Source organism: Capsaspora owczarzaki, assembly GCF_000151315.2.
Source record: "Capsaspora owczarzaki ATCC 30864 unplaced genomic scaffold supercont2.14, whole genome shotgun sequence".
In the NCBI taxonomy this organism is placed as follows: domain Eukaryota; class Filasterea; order Ministeriida; family Capsasporidae; genus Capsaspora; species Capsaspora owczarzaki.
Window position 1 is genome coordinate 599,205 of NW_011887305.1, and position 12,923 is coordinate 612,127.

At 52.6% G+C, this 12,923-nt stretch overlaps 5 protein-coding genes across 5 annotated transcripts; 2 read left to right on the forward strand and 3 right to left on the reverse strand.

Moving 5' to 3' along the window:
• Window positions 1-106: 106 nt before the first annotated feature.
• On the reverse strand, window positions 107-487 carry CAOG_09112 (hypothetical protein; the record flags this gene model as incomplete). Its single annotated transcript, XM_011272467.1, has 2 exons — window positions 107-295; window positions 470-487. The coding sequence occupies 2 exons, from the start codon at window positions 485-487 to the stop codon at window positions 107-109; spliced, it is 207 nt and encodes a 68-aa protein (XP_011270769.1).
• Window positions 488-1,318: 831 nt separating this feature from the next.
• CAOG_07648 (brush border myosin I) lies at window positions 1,319-5,724 on the forward strand. Its single transcript, XM_004343472.2, has 2 exons — window positions 1,319-1,684; window positions 2,924-5,724. The coding sequence occupies exons 1-2, from the start codon at window positions 1,366-1,368 to the stop codon at window positions 5,653-5,655; spliced, it is 3,051 nt and encodes a 1,016-aa protein (XP_004343522.2). The 5' UTR covers window positions 1,319-1,365; the 3' UTR covers window positions 5,656-5,724.
• A 292-nt stretch (window positions 5,725-6,016) lies between these two features.
• CAOG_07649 (solute carrier family 22 member 15) lies at window positions 6,017-8,432 on the forward strand. Its single transcript, XM_004343473.2, has 2 exons — window positions 6,017-7,778; window positions 7,905-8,432. Exons 1-2 carry the CDS (start codon window positions 6,141-6,143, stop codon window positions 8,394-8,396), a joined length of 2,130 nt encoding a protein of 709 aa, XP_004343523.1. The 5' UTR covers window positions 6,017-6,140; the 3' UTR covers window positions 8,397-8,432.
• A 765-nt stretch (window positions 8,433-9,197) lies between these two features.
• CAOG_07650 (K+ channel protein) lies at window positions 9,198-11,682 on the reverse strand. Its single transcript, XM_004343474.2, has 7 exons — window positions 11,544-11,682; window positions 11,089-11,107; window positions 10,754-10,779; window positions 10,573-10,649; window positions 10,094-10,488; window positions 9,873-9,968; window positions 9,198-9,756 (listed from the first exon to the last, which is right to left on the reverse strand). The coding sequence occupies exons 1-7, from the start codon at window positions 11,616-11,618 to the stop codon at window positions 9,356-9,358; spliced, it is 1,089 nt and encodes a 362-aa protein (XP_004343524.2). The 5' UTR covers window positions 11,619-11,682; the 3' UTR covers window positions 9,198-9,355.
• A 336-nt stretch (window positions 11,683-12,018) lies between these two features.
• CAOG_07651 (hypothetical protein) lies at window positions 12,019-12,916 on the reverse strand. The gene is made up of 2 exons (XM_004343475.2): window positions 12,796-12,916; window positions 12,019-12,667 (listed from the first exon to the last, which is right to left on the reverse strand). Exons 1-2 carry the CDS (start codon window positions 12,887-12,889, stop codon window positions 12,285-12,287), a joined length of 477 nt encoding a protein of 158 aa, XP_004343525.1. The 5' UTR covers window positions 12,890-12,916; the 3' UTR covers window positions 12,019-12,284.
• Window positions 12,917-12,923: the final 7 nt, after the last annotated feature.

Here is a 12,923-nt window from a genome sequence, read left to right on the forward strand (position 1 = left end):
AGAAAATAATAAAGGAAGGAAAAACACAAAAACAAAAACAAAAACAAAAAACGCCTGAAACCGTTTCAACAAAACGCATTTCATCGATTCAAAAGCAAGCTCAGCTTTAGCTTACCGCGCTGCGAGTCTTGCCAACGGTGGCATCGGTTCGGGCCTGGACGACTCGGTTGGAGATGTTTTCCATGACTTGGCGGGTCGTTTGGGTAGTGGGGGCGGTGGACAGCGCGGTGGTCTTGACTGGAACCGCGGTTTGGGCCCGAGTTGTGCGGCCATTCTCTTGGTTGAGGCCGAGTGTCTGTTGGATGCGAGCGCAGCACGAGAGAGTCGATTGAAGAATGAAGGATTTGAGTAAGACGATGGCGAGGAGGAGCCGCAGGCAGAGTCGAAAAGGCAAATATATGGCGAAACAAAAAAATATCAAAAAGCAACAAAAACGTTTTCAAAATCAAACGCAACAGACATTTCTTACGCTAGAGAAGAAAGGCATTGTAAGAGATGGGTGTAGATGTGAAAGCTAAAGCAACGAGAAGTGTGCAGGGGCGATACTGGAAGCGTAAGGCGAATGGGGGAGAGCGAGGGAGAGCGAGAGTAAAAGCGCAGCTACGAGACGTTTCAAAATATTCAAAAGAAACGGTTTCAGAGAAGAACGTTGCTGTTTTGCGTTGTGTGTATTCCAAAGTGGCAGACGCAGACGCGGGTAACGAGAAGAAGAATTAGATGGAGAAAGGAGGAAAGAGAATTGGGGTGCAAGAGGAAGGGAGAGAAGGGGGGGGGGAGAAAGAGAGAGAGAGATTGAGTTGGCGGCAACCCGAGAAAAAGGTGGTGAAAGTGTGTGGAAGAGTGATGAGACTTCCGCTTTAGGACGAGCGTTAAATATGAAAATCAAGCGCTAGGCCAAGACTCACTAGACTAGATGCAGAAGGAGCCAAAGGGGGGGGGGGCTCGAGTTTTCTTGCTGTCTTGGAAATACAGTTGAACAGCTTTCGCTTGGCCCGTTTTGCTCCGGATGGCTGCCAGATCTAGTGCGCAAAACGAGCAAACATAATCCACTGTTCAGCGAGCGTGCTATTCCGATGGTCGTTTCCAAGCTAGCAGGACCTACCGGCTCAACAATCTCGTTGCACAGCAAACCATTGTTCATGCATCGGACGAACGAACGAGTCTGGTCGTTCTTTGTTTTTCCGTTTCTTTGCACACTCGCTTTCTGATGACTAAATGTCCTCCCCCCACCTCACCTCACCTCATCGTCCTCTCCCTTCTTCCACTTCCATCCTACAGAACATAAAGTATGATTCACTCTCCAACCCAACCCAGCTCATTCTTTTTTTTTTTTTTTTCAAAACCCCCAAATTTTCAATTGCAATCATGGCTCGCCGCCGCGATTCCTTCATTATGGGCGACGACGCCGGCGTGGCGGACTGTCTGCTTCTTGAGGAGATTACGGAACAGGCGTTCATGGACAACCTCAAGACGCGTGTGCAGCGCGATCGTGCGTACACGTACATTGGCGAGGTCGTCGTGTCGGTCAATCCGTACAAGTCGCTCAACATTTATGGCGACGACATTATCAAGCAGTACGAAGGCCGCTTCATCTACGAGCGTCCCCCGCACATCTTTGCCCTCACCGAAACCGCCTACAAGACCATGCTCCGCCAGAACACGGACCAGTGCATTGTCATCTCAGGTAACAAACACACGAAATCGAACACGAATGAAGCAAAAAAAAAAAAAAAAAAAAAGCCATCACAAACGCAGCAATGATTTTTTTTTTTTTTTTTTTACCAAACCGCATCATCGCTGGTTTGGGTTTGCTGTTCTGCTCCCGTCTCGGGGGATGGAGTTTCGTCGGCACACTTGGGTTGCTGGTGATGTTGGCGACGGCATCAACACGGTGATGAGTTCAAAGATCGAGCTCGAATCCAAGCGAAAAAAGGCACAAAGATGAAAAAAAAAAATTCCAAAAAAAAAGAAAAAAAAAAAGAAACGGATTTGGTTTTTTGAAGCTTTTCCGTGTTCGATACTTTGGTTATTTTTCCAGTTTCGGTTCAGTTCGATTTTGCAGACATTGCGAACAAGTGCGTGCGTGCGCGTCGTTGCTGTTCTCGAGTTGCGCGACTTTCGCAAACACAAACTGAAGAAGCAAAAGAACGAAAAAAAAAAAAAAAAAGAACGAACGAAAAAAAAAAAAAATACTCATAAATGGAAAACCGATTTTTTTTTCGACTCTCCCCTTTTGAGCCTGTTCTTTGGAAGACGGGCTGCTGTGTCATTGAGCATAGGAGCAGCATTTGCACAACCGACATGTCACTCAACAACATGCGGAGAGAAAACGAAGAGGGGGGGGGACAAAAACACAAAAACAAAAAGCGGCATTGCAATGCGGTCAATGTCAAATTGCAGTGTGAAATAGTGGATTTTGGGTGAATAATGCGTTTTCCGAATTGTGTGCTATTCTTATGGTTTGGTACAGAGAGAAACAGAGAGAGAGAGAGAGAGAGAGAGAGAGAGAAAAACAGAGAGAAACAGAGAGAAACAGAGAGAGAGAGAGAAATTGGAAGCAGTGAGTGACCAATGATTCCAAAAAAAAAAAAAAAAAAAAAAAAAAAAAAGGGAAAACGGATGGAATGAAAAGCATCAACTTCGCATTGCATGTTGTGACAAAGACCTCCAATCTTCACACTCTCAGAGCAATAGAGCATTACACTTTGAGCACTGTAGTGGAATGACATTGAAAAAAAGGGCACTCGACCTCAGTCTCAGAAGAAAAAAAAACACGAAACCAAAATCAGAAAAAGCCACAACATTGACCAGAAAGAAATATGTCGGATTGCCAAAAAAACTGAGAACCAAAAAAACTGAGAATATCACAACAACGTCGAAAACTAAACTAGAAAACTCACTGGAAACCCCCCCCCCTTTTTAGGCGAGTCTGGTGCGGGCAAGACCGAGGCGTCCAAGATTATCATGCGCTACTTGGCGGCTGTGTCGGGACACGGCAAGAAGGTGGACGAGGTCAAGGAAATCTTCCTCCAGTCCAACCCCGTCTTGGAGGCGTTTGGCAACGCTGTGACCAACCGCAACGACAACTCGTCGCGCTTTGGCAAGTACATGGACGTCGACTTTGACTTTAAGGGCGACCCGGTCGGCGGCCACATTGCCAACTACCTCCTCGAGAAGGCTCGCGTTGTCAAGCAGTCCAAGGGCGAGCGCAACTTCCACATCTTTTACATGCTGATGCGCGGCGCCAACGACCAGCTGCTGGGCCAGCTCGAGCTCTCGCGCGATCCCAACACGTACAACTACACAAACCAGAGCGGCGTCAACGCTGTCAAGTCCCTCGACGACAAGAAGGAGTTTGAGGCTGTCCTGAAGGGCCTCAAGACGATTGGCTTCACCCAGGCAGACCAAAACACGCTGTTTGAGGTTGTCGCGGCCATCCTCCACCTCGGCAACATTGTCTTTGAGGGCGGCGTGGAAGGCACCACCGCCTGCAGCATTGACGCCGAGTCGCGCAAGCACCTCTCGGCTGTGGCCAAGCTCATCTCGTCGACCGACGACGAGGTCATCAAGGCGCTCACCACTCGCGTTGTCGCCACTCGTGGCGACGTTGTGTACTCGCCCCAGCAGGCGACCGAGGCCACGATTGCCCGTGACGCGCTTGCCAAGGCTGCGTACGAACGTCTCTTCTCGTTTGTCGTCTCGCGCATCAACGACAGCATCAAGGTCGACGCCAGCGGCCGCAACAAGGTCATTGGTGTCCTTGACATTTACGGCTTTGAGATCTTCCAGGACAACTCGTTTGAGCAATTCTGCATCAACTACTGCAACGAGAAGCTGCAGCAGCTCTTCATCGAGCTCGTTCTCAAGCGCGAGCAGGAAGAGTACGAGCGCGAGGGCATCAAGTGGACGCACATTGACTACTTTAACAACCAGATCATTTGCGACCTCGTTGAGAGCAAGAACACTGGCATTGTCGCCATCCTCGACGAGGAGTGCCTCCGCCCCGGTGATGTCACGGACAAGGACTTTTTGAACAAGATGGACGAGCGCATCGGCAGCCATGCCCACTACCGCTCGCGCCAAACGGACAAGAACGAAAAGTCCCTCGAGTCCAACCGCGATTTCGTCCTCAAGCACTACGCCGGCGATGTCGTGTACAATGTCAACGGCTTCCTCGCCAAGAACAAGGACACCCTGTTCCAAGATCTGAAGCGTCTGCTCTACCAGTCCAAGAACGGCACCATCAAGACCATGTGGCCCGAGGGTGCGGCCGACATTAAGGAGGTCACCAAGCGCCCCGTCACTGCCGGCACCAGCTTCAAGACCTCGATGGGCGAGCTCGTCCAAAACCTCATGTCCAAGGAGCCCCACTATGTGCGCTGCATCAAGCCCAACGACCAGAAGGCGTCGGGCGTGTTTGACCACGAGCGCGTCCTCCACCAAGTCCGCTATCTTGGTCTGATGGAGAACCTGCGTGTGCGCCGCGCTGGTTTTGCCTACCGTCTGCCCTACGACCGTGTGCTGCAGCGTTACAAGATGCTCAGCCCCAAGACCTGGCCCCACTACAAGGGTGGCGATCTCAAGGCTGGCGTCGAGCTCATCCTTGCCGCTTGCAACCTCGCCGTGCCTGCCATTCAGCTCGGCCGCACCAAGCTGTTTGTTCGCTCGCCCAAGACGCTCACCGCCCTTGAAGAGGCGCGCGAGGCCAAGATCCCTTCGCTCGTCCTCAAGGTCCAAAAGATCTGGCGAGGCTACAAGGCTCGCTGCTGGTTTATCCGCTTCCGTGCCGCGCATCGCATTGCACGCCGCTTCCGCTTCTACATGGCGCGCAAGTTCATGTCCACCGTCTTCTCGACCTACAAGGGCGTCAAGGACCTGCCCGACTTTGGCAAGCACATTCGCCTCCCCGAGCCCCCCAAGGTGCTCGTTCCCTTCCGCAAGAAGGTCGAGCTCATCCACCAGACGTGGCGTGCTCGCCGCATTGTCATGTCGCTGACTCCCCCGCAGCAAGCCGAGATGCGGCTCAAGATTGTTGGTGCAGCCATTTTCGGCGGCAACAAGAAGGCCTCGTGGGGCTACAAGCGCGAGTGGGAGGGCAACTACCTTGCGCATGAGGCGACCAACCCCACTGCCGCCAAGTTCAAGCTCGCGATCGGCGCGCTCATGCAGCAGCACGGCGATTCAAACATTCTCTTCTCCGAGCTTGTGGTCAAGCTCAACCGCAAGAACAAGATGCAAGACCGCGTGCTGATTGTGTGCGAGAACAACTTTTACAAGCTCAACCCGGCCACGTACAAGATTTGCAAGCACCCCATCGCCATCTCTGGCGTGACTGGCGCGTCCGTCTTCCCCGACGACAACCAAGTCGTCGTCATCCACACGACTGGTGGCAAAGACGGCGACCTTGTCTTTGACATGACGACTCGCGGACCCAAGGCCGGCGAGCTCTTGATCAAGCTCCAAGACATGGTGCGAAAGCACCACAAGAAGGAAATTAACATCAAGGTGGCTTCGCAGATTGACTTTTCTCAAGGTGGCAAGGCCAAGCAACTCACCGTCGGTGGTCCCGACCCAAAGGCGCACACGCACACCTTCAAGGCCAACGGCAAGACTGGCGTTGCCTTCCACACCCCTGGTGCTGCTCCTCCGTCGTAAAATTTCAAAACCACACAAAGCATGATACTGTGGGAAAAAAAAAATTGTTGTTGTTGTTGTTGTTGTTGTGATTGTTTTCTTGCTTGTTTCTGTTTCATTTTTTGTTTGGTGTCTTGTCTTGATTGTGTCTTTGAAGACAAATTGTTCAAGCAATGTTGAATGTCTTTATTGTTGTGAGGTGTGATTGTGTATTTCAGGGGAAAATTGCCGGTTTGTGAAGTGAGTGTTCATAGAAGGCAACGGAAGTCGTTTATCCGCTCTCGCGAGGAGCGTTGCGACTGTGGATTTGCCTTTGTTTTCTCAGCCACTTCTCGTTCGCATGTCTGAATTCTGAGAAACGAGGCAGTTCTCATTTTTTGTTGTTTGTTTGTTGTTTGACTCTTCCATTCTAACTAAATCTCCCTTCTTCGTACAACTCGATCGTATTGCCATTACTTCGCTCACTATCACTACAAGTCACTCGTTCCAAGGAAATCTCATTGCCGATGTCCCGCCTTGTCGCTGCGTCCGAGCTGACTGGCGACGATTCGCACTGGTCGCATCCGGGTTCTCCGACGCCAATCACCGCCGCCGCTGCAGGTCTGCCCAGCCACCCTCCGCCACACCCGCACTCTCACAACTCGCCATTCAGACCCCCGTCAAGCCACTCCGGGCATCCTGATACCGGTCTCTCCGACGCGGAACCTCGCGTTGCTGCAGCCGACTCCAATCACACGACGGATCATGCGGTTGGCCTTTTTAGTCCGCACCAGCACCACCAGCACCACCAGCACCACCACCGAGGCGCCCCAAGCAGCAACCAGACGAGTAGCCAAGCTCAAGCTGACTGGGCGAACGGCCACCACCGCCGTTTATCAAGCGAGGCCGGTCGAGGGTACGCCAACAACAAGCACTCCTCCAGCAGGCCCGCGACGCAACCGGGCAATCTGCACCTGGGAACATACATTGACGATGTGCTGGAGGAAGCCAAGCCATTCGGGCCATTCCAGCGCAGAATGCTGCTCAAAGCAATGCTCGGCTCGCTGTCCGCCGGAAGTCATGTCATCTCGATCATTCTGGTGCAAAACACGATTGTCGACGAGCTCAATCTGTCGAGCGTGCTCAAAGCCGTCCTGGTCGCGGCCACATTTGCAGGGTGGCTGGTTGGCGCCTTCTTTTGGGGATTCATCATTGACAAGTATGGACGTCGACCGGGACTCCTTGCATCGCTGGCAGGAGTCACCATTCTCGGCGCGGCGCTGTCTGCTTCGCAAGATTTCCCGACGCTCATCTCGCTCAGAGTCCTGACCGGCGCACAAATCGGTGGAACAATGCTCTGCTCGTTCACGCTGCTATCCGAGTACATTGCTCCGAGCAAACGGGGTATCGTCAGCACGCTATGGCAGACGGCATTCGGCATTGGCATCATGCTGATGGCGCTCGGAGGGTACATTGCCGTCCAAGTGCTCGAGGCGTCCTGGCACTGGGTGTTGGCCATCGCGTGCATTCCGAGTCTCCTCGCCTTTGCCGTCTTGTACTTTGTACTGCCCGAGTCTCCTCGCTACCTGCTTGTCCAAAAGCGGTACGACGACCTGACGGATTGTTTGCAAACTGTCGTGGATTGCAATGGCGTGGAAATGATTGTCGTGTTGCCGCTGCACGATCCCGACGCCGCCTTCTTCCCAGATCCACGCACTGTGCACAGCATCGAGCATCACACCTACCACGCGATTTCTCCCTCCTCCACTGTTGTTGCAGTCAAGTCGGAAGACGCCGAGAACGAGACTGGCAACGTCAACGGGCGTTCGAGCGATTCAGCAACGTCCTCGCCAAGCACGACCCACACCTTGTCGCGGCACGGCAGCAATCGCTCCACGCAAGACATTGTGGTGGTCTCCCCGTCCGAAATTTCCTACAAGGAGCAGCACTCCACGGATGATCAAGTGCTGCTCCCCCACCACGGTCACGGCCCTGCAAAAGGGCCTGTGCTGAGTGATCTCGTCGCCCCTGCACTTCGGCGAAGCACGCTGGTTCTTGGGTTTGTGTGGTTTACCAACAGTCTGGTTTACTACGGCTTGACGTTTCTCGCCGCCGACCTCAGCTCGAACGTTTTCTTCAACACTTTTCTGTCTGGCCTAGTGGAGGTGAGTGTCATTAGCGATGCCATCGGCATAGGATTATTGTTTGGGACACGAGTGTCTCGTTTTTTTTTTTTTTGTTTTTTTTTTTTTTGTGTGTGTGTTTTGACTTTCATGGCTTGCGCTTGCTAGATTCCTGGTTACTTGGTGGCCGTGCTCCTGGTGGATCGCATCGGTCGGAAAAAGAGCTTGAATCTCTTCATGCTGATCGCTGGATGCGCGACGGCCACCATGATTGCGCCGCTCGAGACAACTGGAAATACTGTGGTGGCGTGCGTCGGCAAGCTCTGCATCAGTGCAGCATTCGCTCTGACGTACACCTACTCTTCAGAGCTATTTCCCACCTCTGTGCGCGGCATCGGCATGGGCTGGTGCTCATTTGCCTCGCGCTTTGGAGGAATCCTCACGCCCATCTTGATTGATGCGCTTGGCGACGACCTTCGCGAAGTGCCCCTGGCGTGCTTTGCTGCCACGGCCGTCCTCTCGTTTGGGTTGATTTTCATCTTCCTTCCCGAAACAATGGGCATGCACATGCCCGACACCACCGACGAAGCTGTGGCTGTGATTCAGCGCCGTCCATCCAAGTCGGGCGTGGCGTACGTGCAAGTGACCCAAGTCGAGTAGAGTCTGGGTGCTATCTATCTCTTCATTGCCAACACGCGTCGTTCACTGGCGGTGGGTGGCCTGATTGTTTGATGTCGGCTATACTGGAGTTGTAGCCGCGTTTCCCCCCATTATTTTGAAATTTTTAATACTGTACAAGCTAATGAAACAACACGGAATGACACACAAGCAATGTAGCATGCAACACAACATAATCAAACGCTAGGTAGCTCGATGAAGCGAGGTTGAGGACTTGTCTGAGAATTGTAGCGAACGTCCTTGCAGCAGACCGTTTTCAAGCAAACTCCAACAACCGCTTTGAAGCTCTCCGGTCTAGAGCGCAAAGCTTACTGCGATGCATCCATGGGCTCTGAGTGAGCCAGGGAACGGGCAGCCGCACCAAGCGACGCGGTCGACAGCGCCAGTGTCCGCTGGAAGGTCGTCCACGCAGCCGCCAGCGCAGTCACGTCTTGGCCACTCGCCAGCAATGCGTCCACGTTGGATGCCACGGCGCCAGTCAGATCGGCTGTCTCGGAGAGCGACTGCATGGGCCAGAAGGACGCGAGAGTGAGTGTTACCGGGTTTCCCGCCAAAAATTCGTTCCCGGTTTCGCTTATTCTCAGCCAACAACCCAAAGTGCGATCAACAACAAGGCAAAATCAAAACAATTGCGGCTATGGAAATCAAAATCCAATTCACCTGCGCAATCTCGCCTATTAAGTGGCGTTTGGTTTGCTCGAAATGGGTTGACATTTTAGGAATTCAAGACTGAGCGGATTTGAACAATCCTGCCATATCAAAGGGCGAAGAAAACTTGGAGACTATGCAGGAGAGCAAAGTGTTGTTCATTATCAAACAGACGGTACACCATTTTTCATCAAAAGAACAGCACGCGCGAGCGCAAGTAACGATTGTTCAATCACGTTCTGATTTTCGCTCTCTGGTTTTTGAAAACGGCGGCTTTGCAGCATTTTGCGATTTTACTTGGGGCCGAGAGCGTCGACGTTGAGGAGGTTACGCACCTGCGCTTCCACAGCAGTCAGCTTGGGCTTGTTGCCGATAATCTCGTCAATGCGCTTGATAAGCTCGGGCGTGATCTTGGGGACAACCTCGAGCGCCTTGAAGTTCTCCTCCAGCTGCTTCAGCGAGGTGGCGCCAAGAATGACGGTGCTGACGTGCGGGTTCTTTGCGCACCAAGCAATCGACAGCTGGGCGAGCGAGCAGCCGAGCTCCTCTGCAATCGGCAGCAACTTGTCGGCAGCCTCGAACTGCCACTTGTTTTCGGCGGCAAGCTTGCGATCCTTCAGCCACGCGAGCGATTCCAGGCTCAGGCGAGAGCCCTCGGGGAACTTGCCTTGGCTGTACTTGCCCGTGAGAATGCCTGCTCGCAGAGAGCGAGAGAGCGCGAGAGAGAGACAGATTATTTACGCACATTTTTTGTGAGCAGAGTGTTGCAGCGAAAAAAATGGCTGTTCAAACAGAACCAGCGAATCATACCGGAAGCGAGAGGCGACCAGATGGTGGTGCCAAGACCGTAATCGCGGTACAGGTTGCTGTACTCGTGCTCGACGCGCTCGCGGGCAAAGATGTTGTCTGTGCACCAACAAATCCCGGAAAAGTCAGATTCGTGGGGCCGTGTACAGTACGAGATGACACCCTTAGCACTGAAAGCACACACACACACGCACACTTGGTCCACACACTCTCAAATTACTTACACTCGGGCTGCTCCATCAGAGGACGGATCAGACCAAGGCGATCGGCAATGCCAATAGCCTGCTCGATTTGAGCAGCCGACCACTCGGAAGTGCCCCAGTAGAAGGCCAGACCGCGGTCAATGAGGTGGTTGAAGGCGCGAACGACTTCCTCCATGGGCGTGATCGGGTCGGGACGGTGGGCAAAGATCAGGTCCACATAGTCCAACTGCATACGCTTGAGCGCAGCCACAGTGCCCTCGACAATGTGCTTGCGGCTGAGACCCCGCGAGTTCGGGGCGTTCTTGCCAAAGTAGATCTTGGTGCTGACAACGAGCTCGGGGCGCGTCCAGACCTTTTCGGCCTCACCACGCTTGATGACCTCGCCCATGATGCGCTCGCTTTCGCCTTCAGCATAGCTGTGAGGTTTGGGGGCGGGGGAGGTCAGGGATGATTGGTTCACACAAAGAAACAGTCTGAGTGTGTGTGTTTGGTCCACTTACCCTTCAGCGTTGTCGAAAAAGTTGCATCCACGCTCGAAAGCGGCCTTCATCAGAACGAAGGCAGCGTCAGTCTCGACCTACAGACAAGATTGTTCGGGTGAGCAAAATGCTTGTTCCAAAAGCCGAGCTCGGCTGAATGAATGAGCAGGCAGCGTATTCAATTTCATTGTTGCAAACGTACCTGGGTCTTGAACGAGACCCACGAGCCTGATCACCGTGTGATTTTGCACATGCATGTATGTCAACGCAATCAGAGAGAGTGAGTGGGTGAGCAGCACAATCTCAAATCAATTGAAGGCCTTCCCCCCCCCCCTAAAATGCCCCGCGATGGGCGCATCCTTCAACAACAACAACAACAAATCAGAGTGTCGAGAAATCGAGCGCATGATTTTTTTGGTTGTTGTTCATGTTGAGCAACAGAGCGGAGGATTGCAACGCGGAGATTTCCATTCAACTGAGCGCCACAGTGAGGCAACCAAGCAGCGGAAGATTGCTTTTCGATTGAAGATGCTTTACCGAGCGAGAGCAGCGAAACCTAAATTCAAAACAACAATCCAAAACCAAAATCAAAAGATGAGCGACAAAATCACAAAAAACAAAACCAAGTGAATGAGAAGACAAGCAAAAAAAAAAAAAAAAAAAAAAAAAAAAAAAAAAAAAAAAAAAAAAACCATCATTCAATATTGAAGTTCCGCTCCAAATGTTTTTTATATTTCCGCATCACATCACATCGCATTGTGATTGAAATCTGGCGTGCTTTTTAAACTGAGAAAGCTGAAGGTTGAGTGTGAAGTGAAACGAGAAGCGTTCGTTGGCAAGAGCGTTGAGACGGAAGCCGGGAGTGTGGGGGGGGGGGAAACGCGGAATTGGAGGTGCGTGACTGAGCGCGGAGATTGGACAGCGACGATGATGATGGGTGATGATGGTTGGAGAGAGAGAGAGTGTGTGTGTGTATGAGTGTGCTGGCTCACCTTGAGGCCAGAGCGGCCGAGCAGGCGGTACTCCATCGGAGGGAAGGCGCTGGTCGGAGTGGTGCTGGTTGCCATTTGTGAATGGAGAATGAGGTGTCGATTTGGAAGAAATAAAAAAGACTGAATGACTCAATGAGGATCAGTGTGCCATATGGGAAATGAAATGGGGTGGCAGGAAAGAGGTGGGGTAGGGGTTAGGGGTAGGGGGAAGGAAAGGGGAAGAGGCGTGCTTGGTAGACTGAGAAAAAAAAAAAAACAACGGGATCAGAGTTGTTGTGCAATCTGTGTGCAAGTGGGAGATGGGAAGGGTGTTCTTGCTAGCAGATACAAGGAGCAACAGCATGGGTAGGAGGGAAAAGAGCAGGAGCATGGTAGATTGGAGTCGAAGCGAACAAAGAGTTGAACTGCAGAGAACGCGAGATCGGATGATGGTGGGACGTTCTCGACAGACCGCACAGGACTCGACAGATTGGATGCTGGAATAGGTGTTAATAATGTACAAGGAACACAGAAGCGCACACGCAAACTCACGCTTTCACATAACGCATCGCGGTTGTTGCTCGTGCGCATTGCGCTATCAAAGACTCAGACCTGCTCAAAGCCGTTGAACAATCCAAAGCATCGCAGCTACCTGCCCGAGGTCTAGGAAGGATCAGACTAGTCCAGCGACAACTTGTCAAGTCCAAATCAGTGCTGGGAGCAGCAAACCAAGGCGCAGCTGGAAAAAAACAAATGGTCCCACTACGACGACGACGACCCAACGCCCGCTGCTGCGGATGGCTTGGAGCTTGCCGACGCATGGTGATGCGCTTCTTCATACGAGCGCTGGTCCTCCCAGGCGGCTTCAGCGTGCTTCATTGCCTCGTGGAAGGCCGCGACGCTCGCCTCAAAGCCAACCGGCCAGAGCATCTCTTTCGGCGGCGGCTCCGTCCGCAGCTCAAACGGCAGTGGTCGCAGCAACTCTACCTTGTGCTCGACGCGCCACTGGTCGTACGCGGCCTGCGCTGCGTAGCCCTGCAGAAACCCAGTCACAATCTTGCCGCACAGAACGCTCTCGTCCATCACCCGCGAGTGCGGCACCAGCTCGCCCGTCGTCCACAGTTCTCGTGCATTGGCAGCAACTCCTAGTCCACGGGCAAAACGAGAGAGCGTGTGTGTGTGTGAGGACGGCAGCGAAACCACAGGTGAGATGTTGCCAAGATTTCTCAGAAACCGCGCTCCAAAACTAAAATCAATTGCTTTGCCCCCATACGTGTTGAGGTCATTGTTTTGACAGTTGAATCTAGACATCCCGTGCGCTTGTATGGCGGCGTTGGCGGCATTGGGCGGTTGTATGCGGACGCCATTGTTCCACTGATCAAGAAGGTTGGAAGAAGACTG

What these genes read in the sequence shown, in the direction of transcription:
- CAOG_07648 (XM_004343472.2), top strand. Translation starts at nt 1,366, where the DNA reads ATGGCTCGCCGCCGCGATTCCTTCATTATGGGCGACGACGCCGGCGTG. An exon ending in CCAGTGCATTGTCATCTCAG is followed by an intron (nt 1,685 to 2,923) that starts GTAACAAACACA and finishes CCCCCTTTTTAG; the next exon opens with GCGAGTCTGGTGCGGGCAAG.
- CAOG_07649 (XM_004343473.2), top strand. Translation starts at nt 6,141, where the DNA reads ATGTCCCGCCTTGTCGCTGCGTCCGAGCTGACTGGCGACGATTCGCAC. An exon ending in TTCTGTCTGGCCTAGTGGAG is followed by an intron (nt 7,779 to 7,904) that starts GTGAGTGTCATT and finishes TGCGCTTGCTAG; the next exon opens with ATTCCTGGTTACTTGGTGGC.
- CAOG_07650 (XM_004343474.2), bottom strand. Translation starts at nt 11,618, where the DNA reads ATGGCAACCAGCACCACTCCGACCAGCGCCTTCCCTCCGATGGAGTAC. An exon ending in GGGTCTCGTTCAAGACCCAG is followed by an intron (nt 10,650 to 10,753) that starts GTACGTTTGCAA and finishes TCTTGTCTGTAG; the next exon opens with GTCGAGACTGACGCTGCCTT. An exon ending in TTTTTCGACAACGCTGAAGG is followed by an intron (nt 10,489 to 10,572) that starts GTAAGTGGACCA and finishes CAAACCTCACAG; the next exon opens with CTATGCTGAAGGCGAAAGCG.
- CAOG_07651 (XM_004343475.2), bottom strand. Translation starts at nt 12,889, where the DNA reads ATGGCGTCCGCATACAACCGCCCAATGCCGCCAACGCCGCCATACAAG. An exon ending in CAAAACAATGACCTCAACAC is followed by an intron (nt 12,668 to 12,795) that starts GTATGGGGGCAA and finishes CCCGTGGACTAG; the next exon opens with GAGTTGCTGCCAATGCACGA.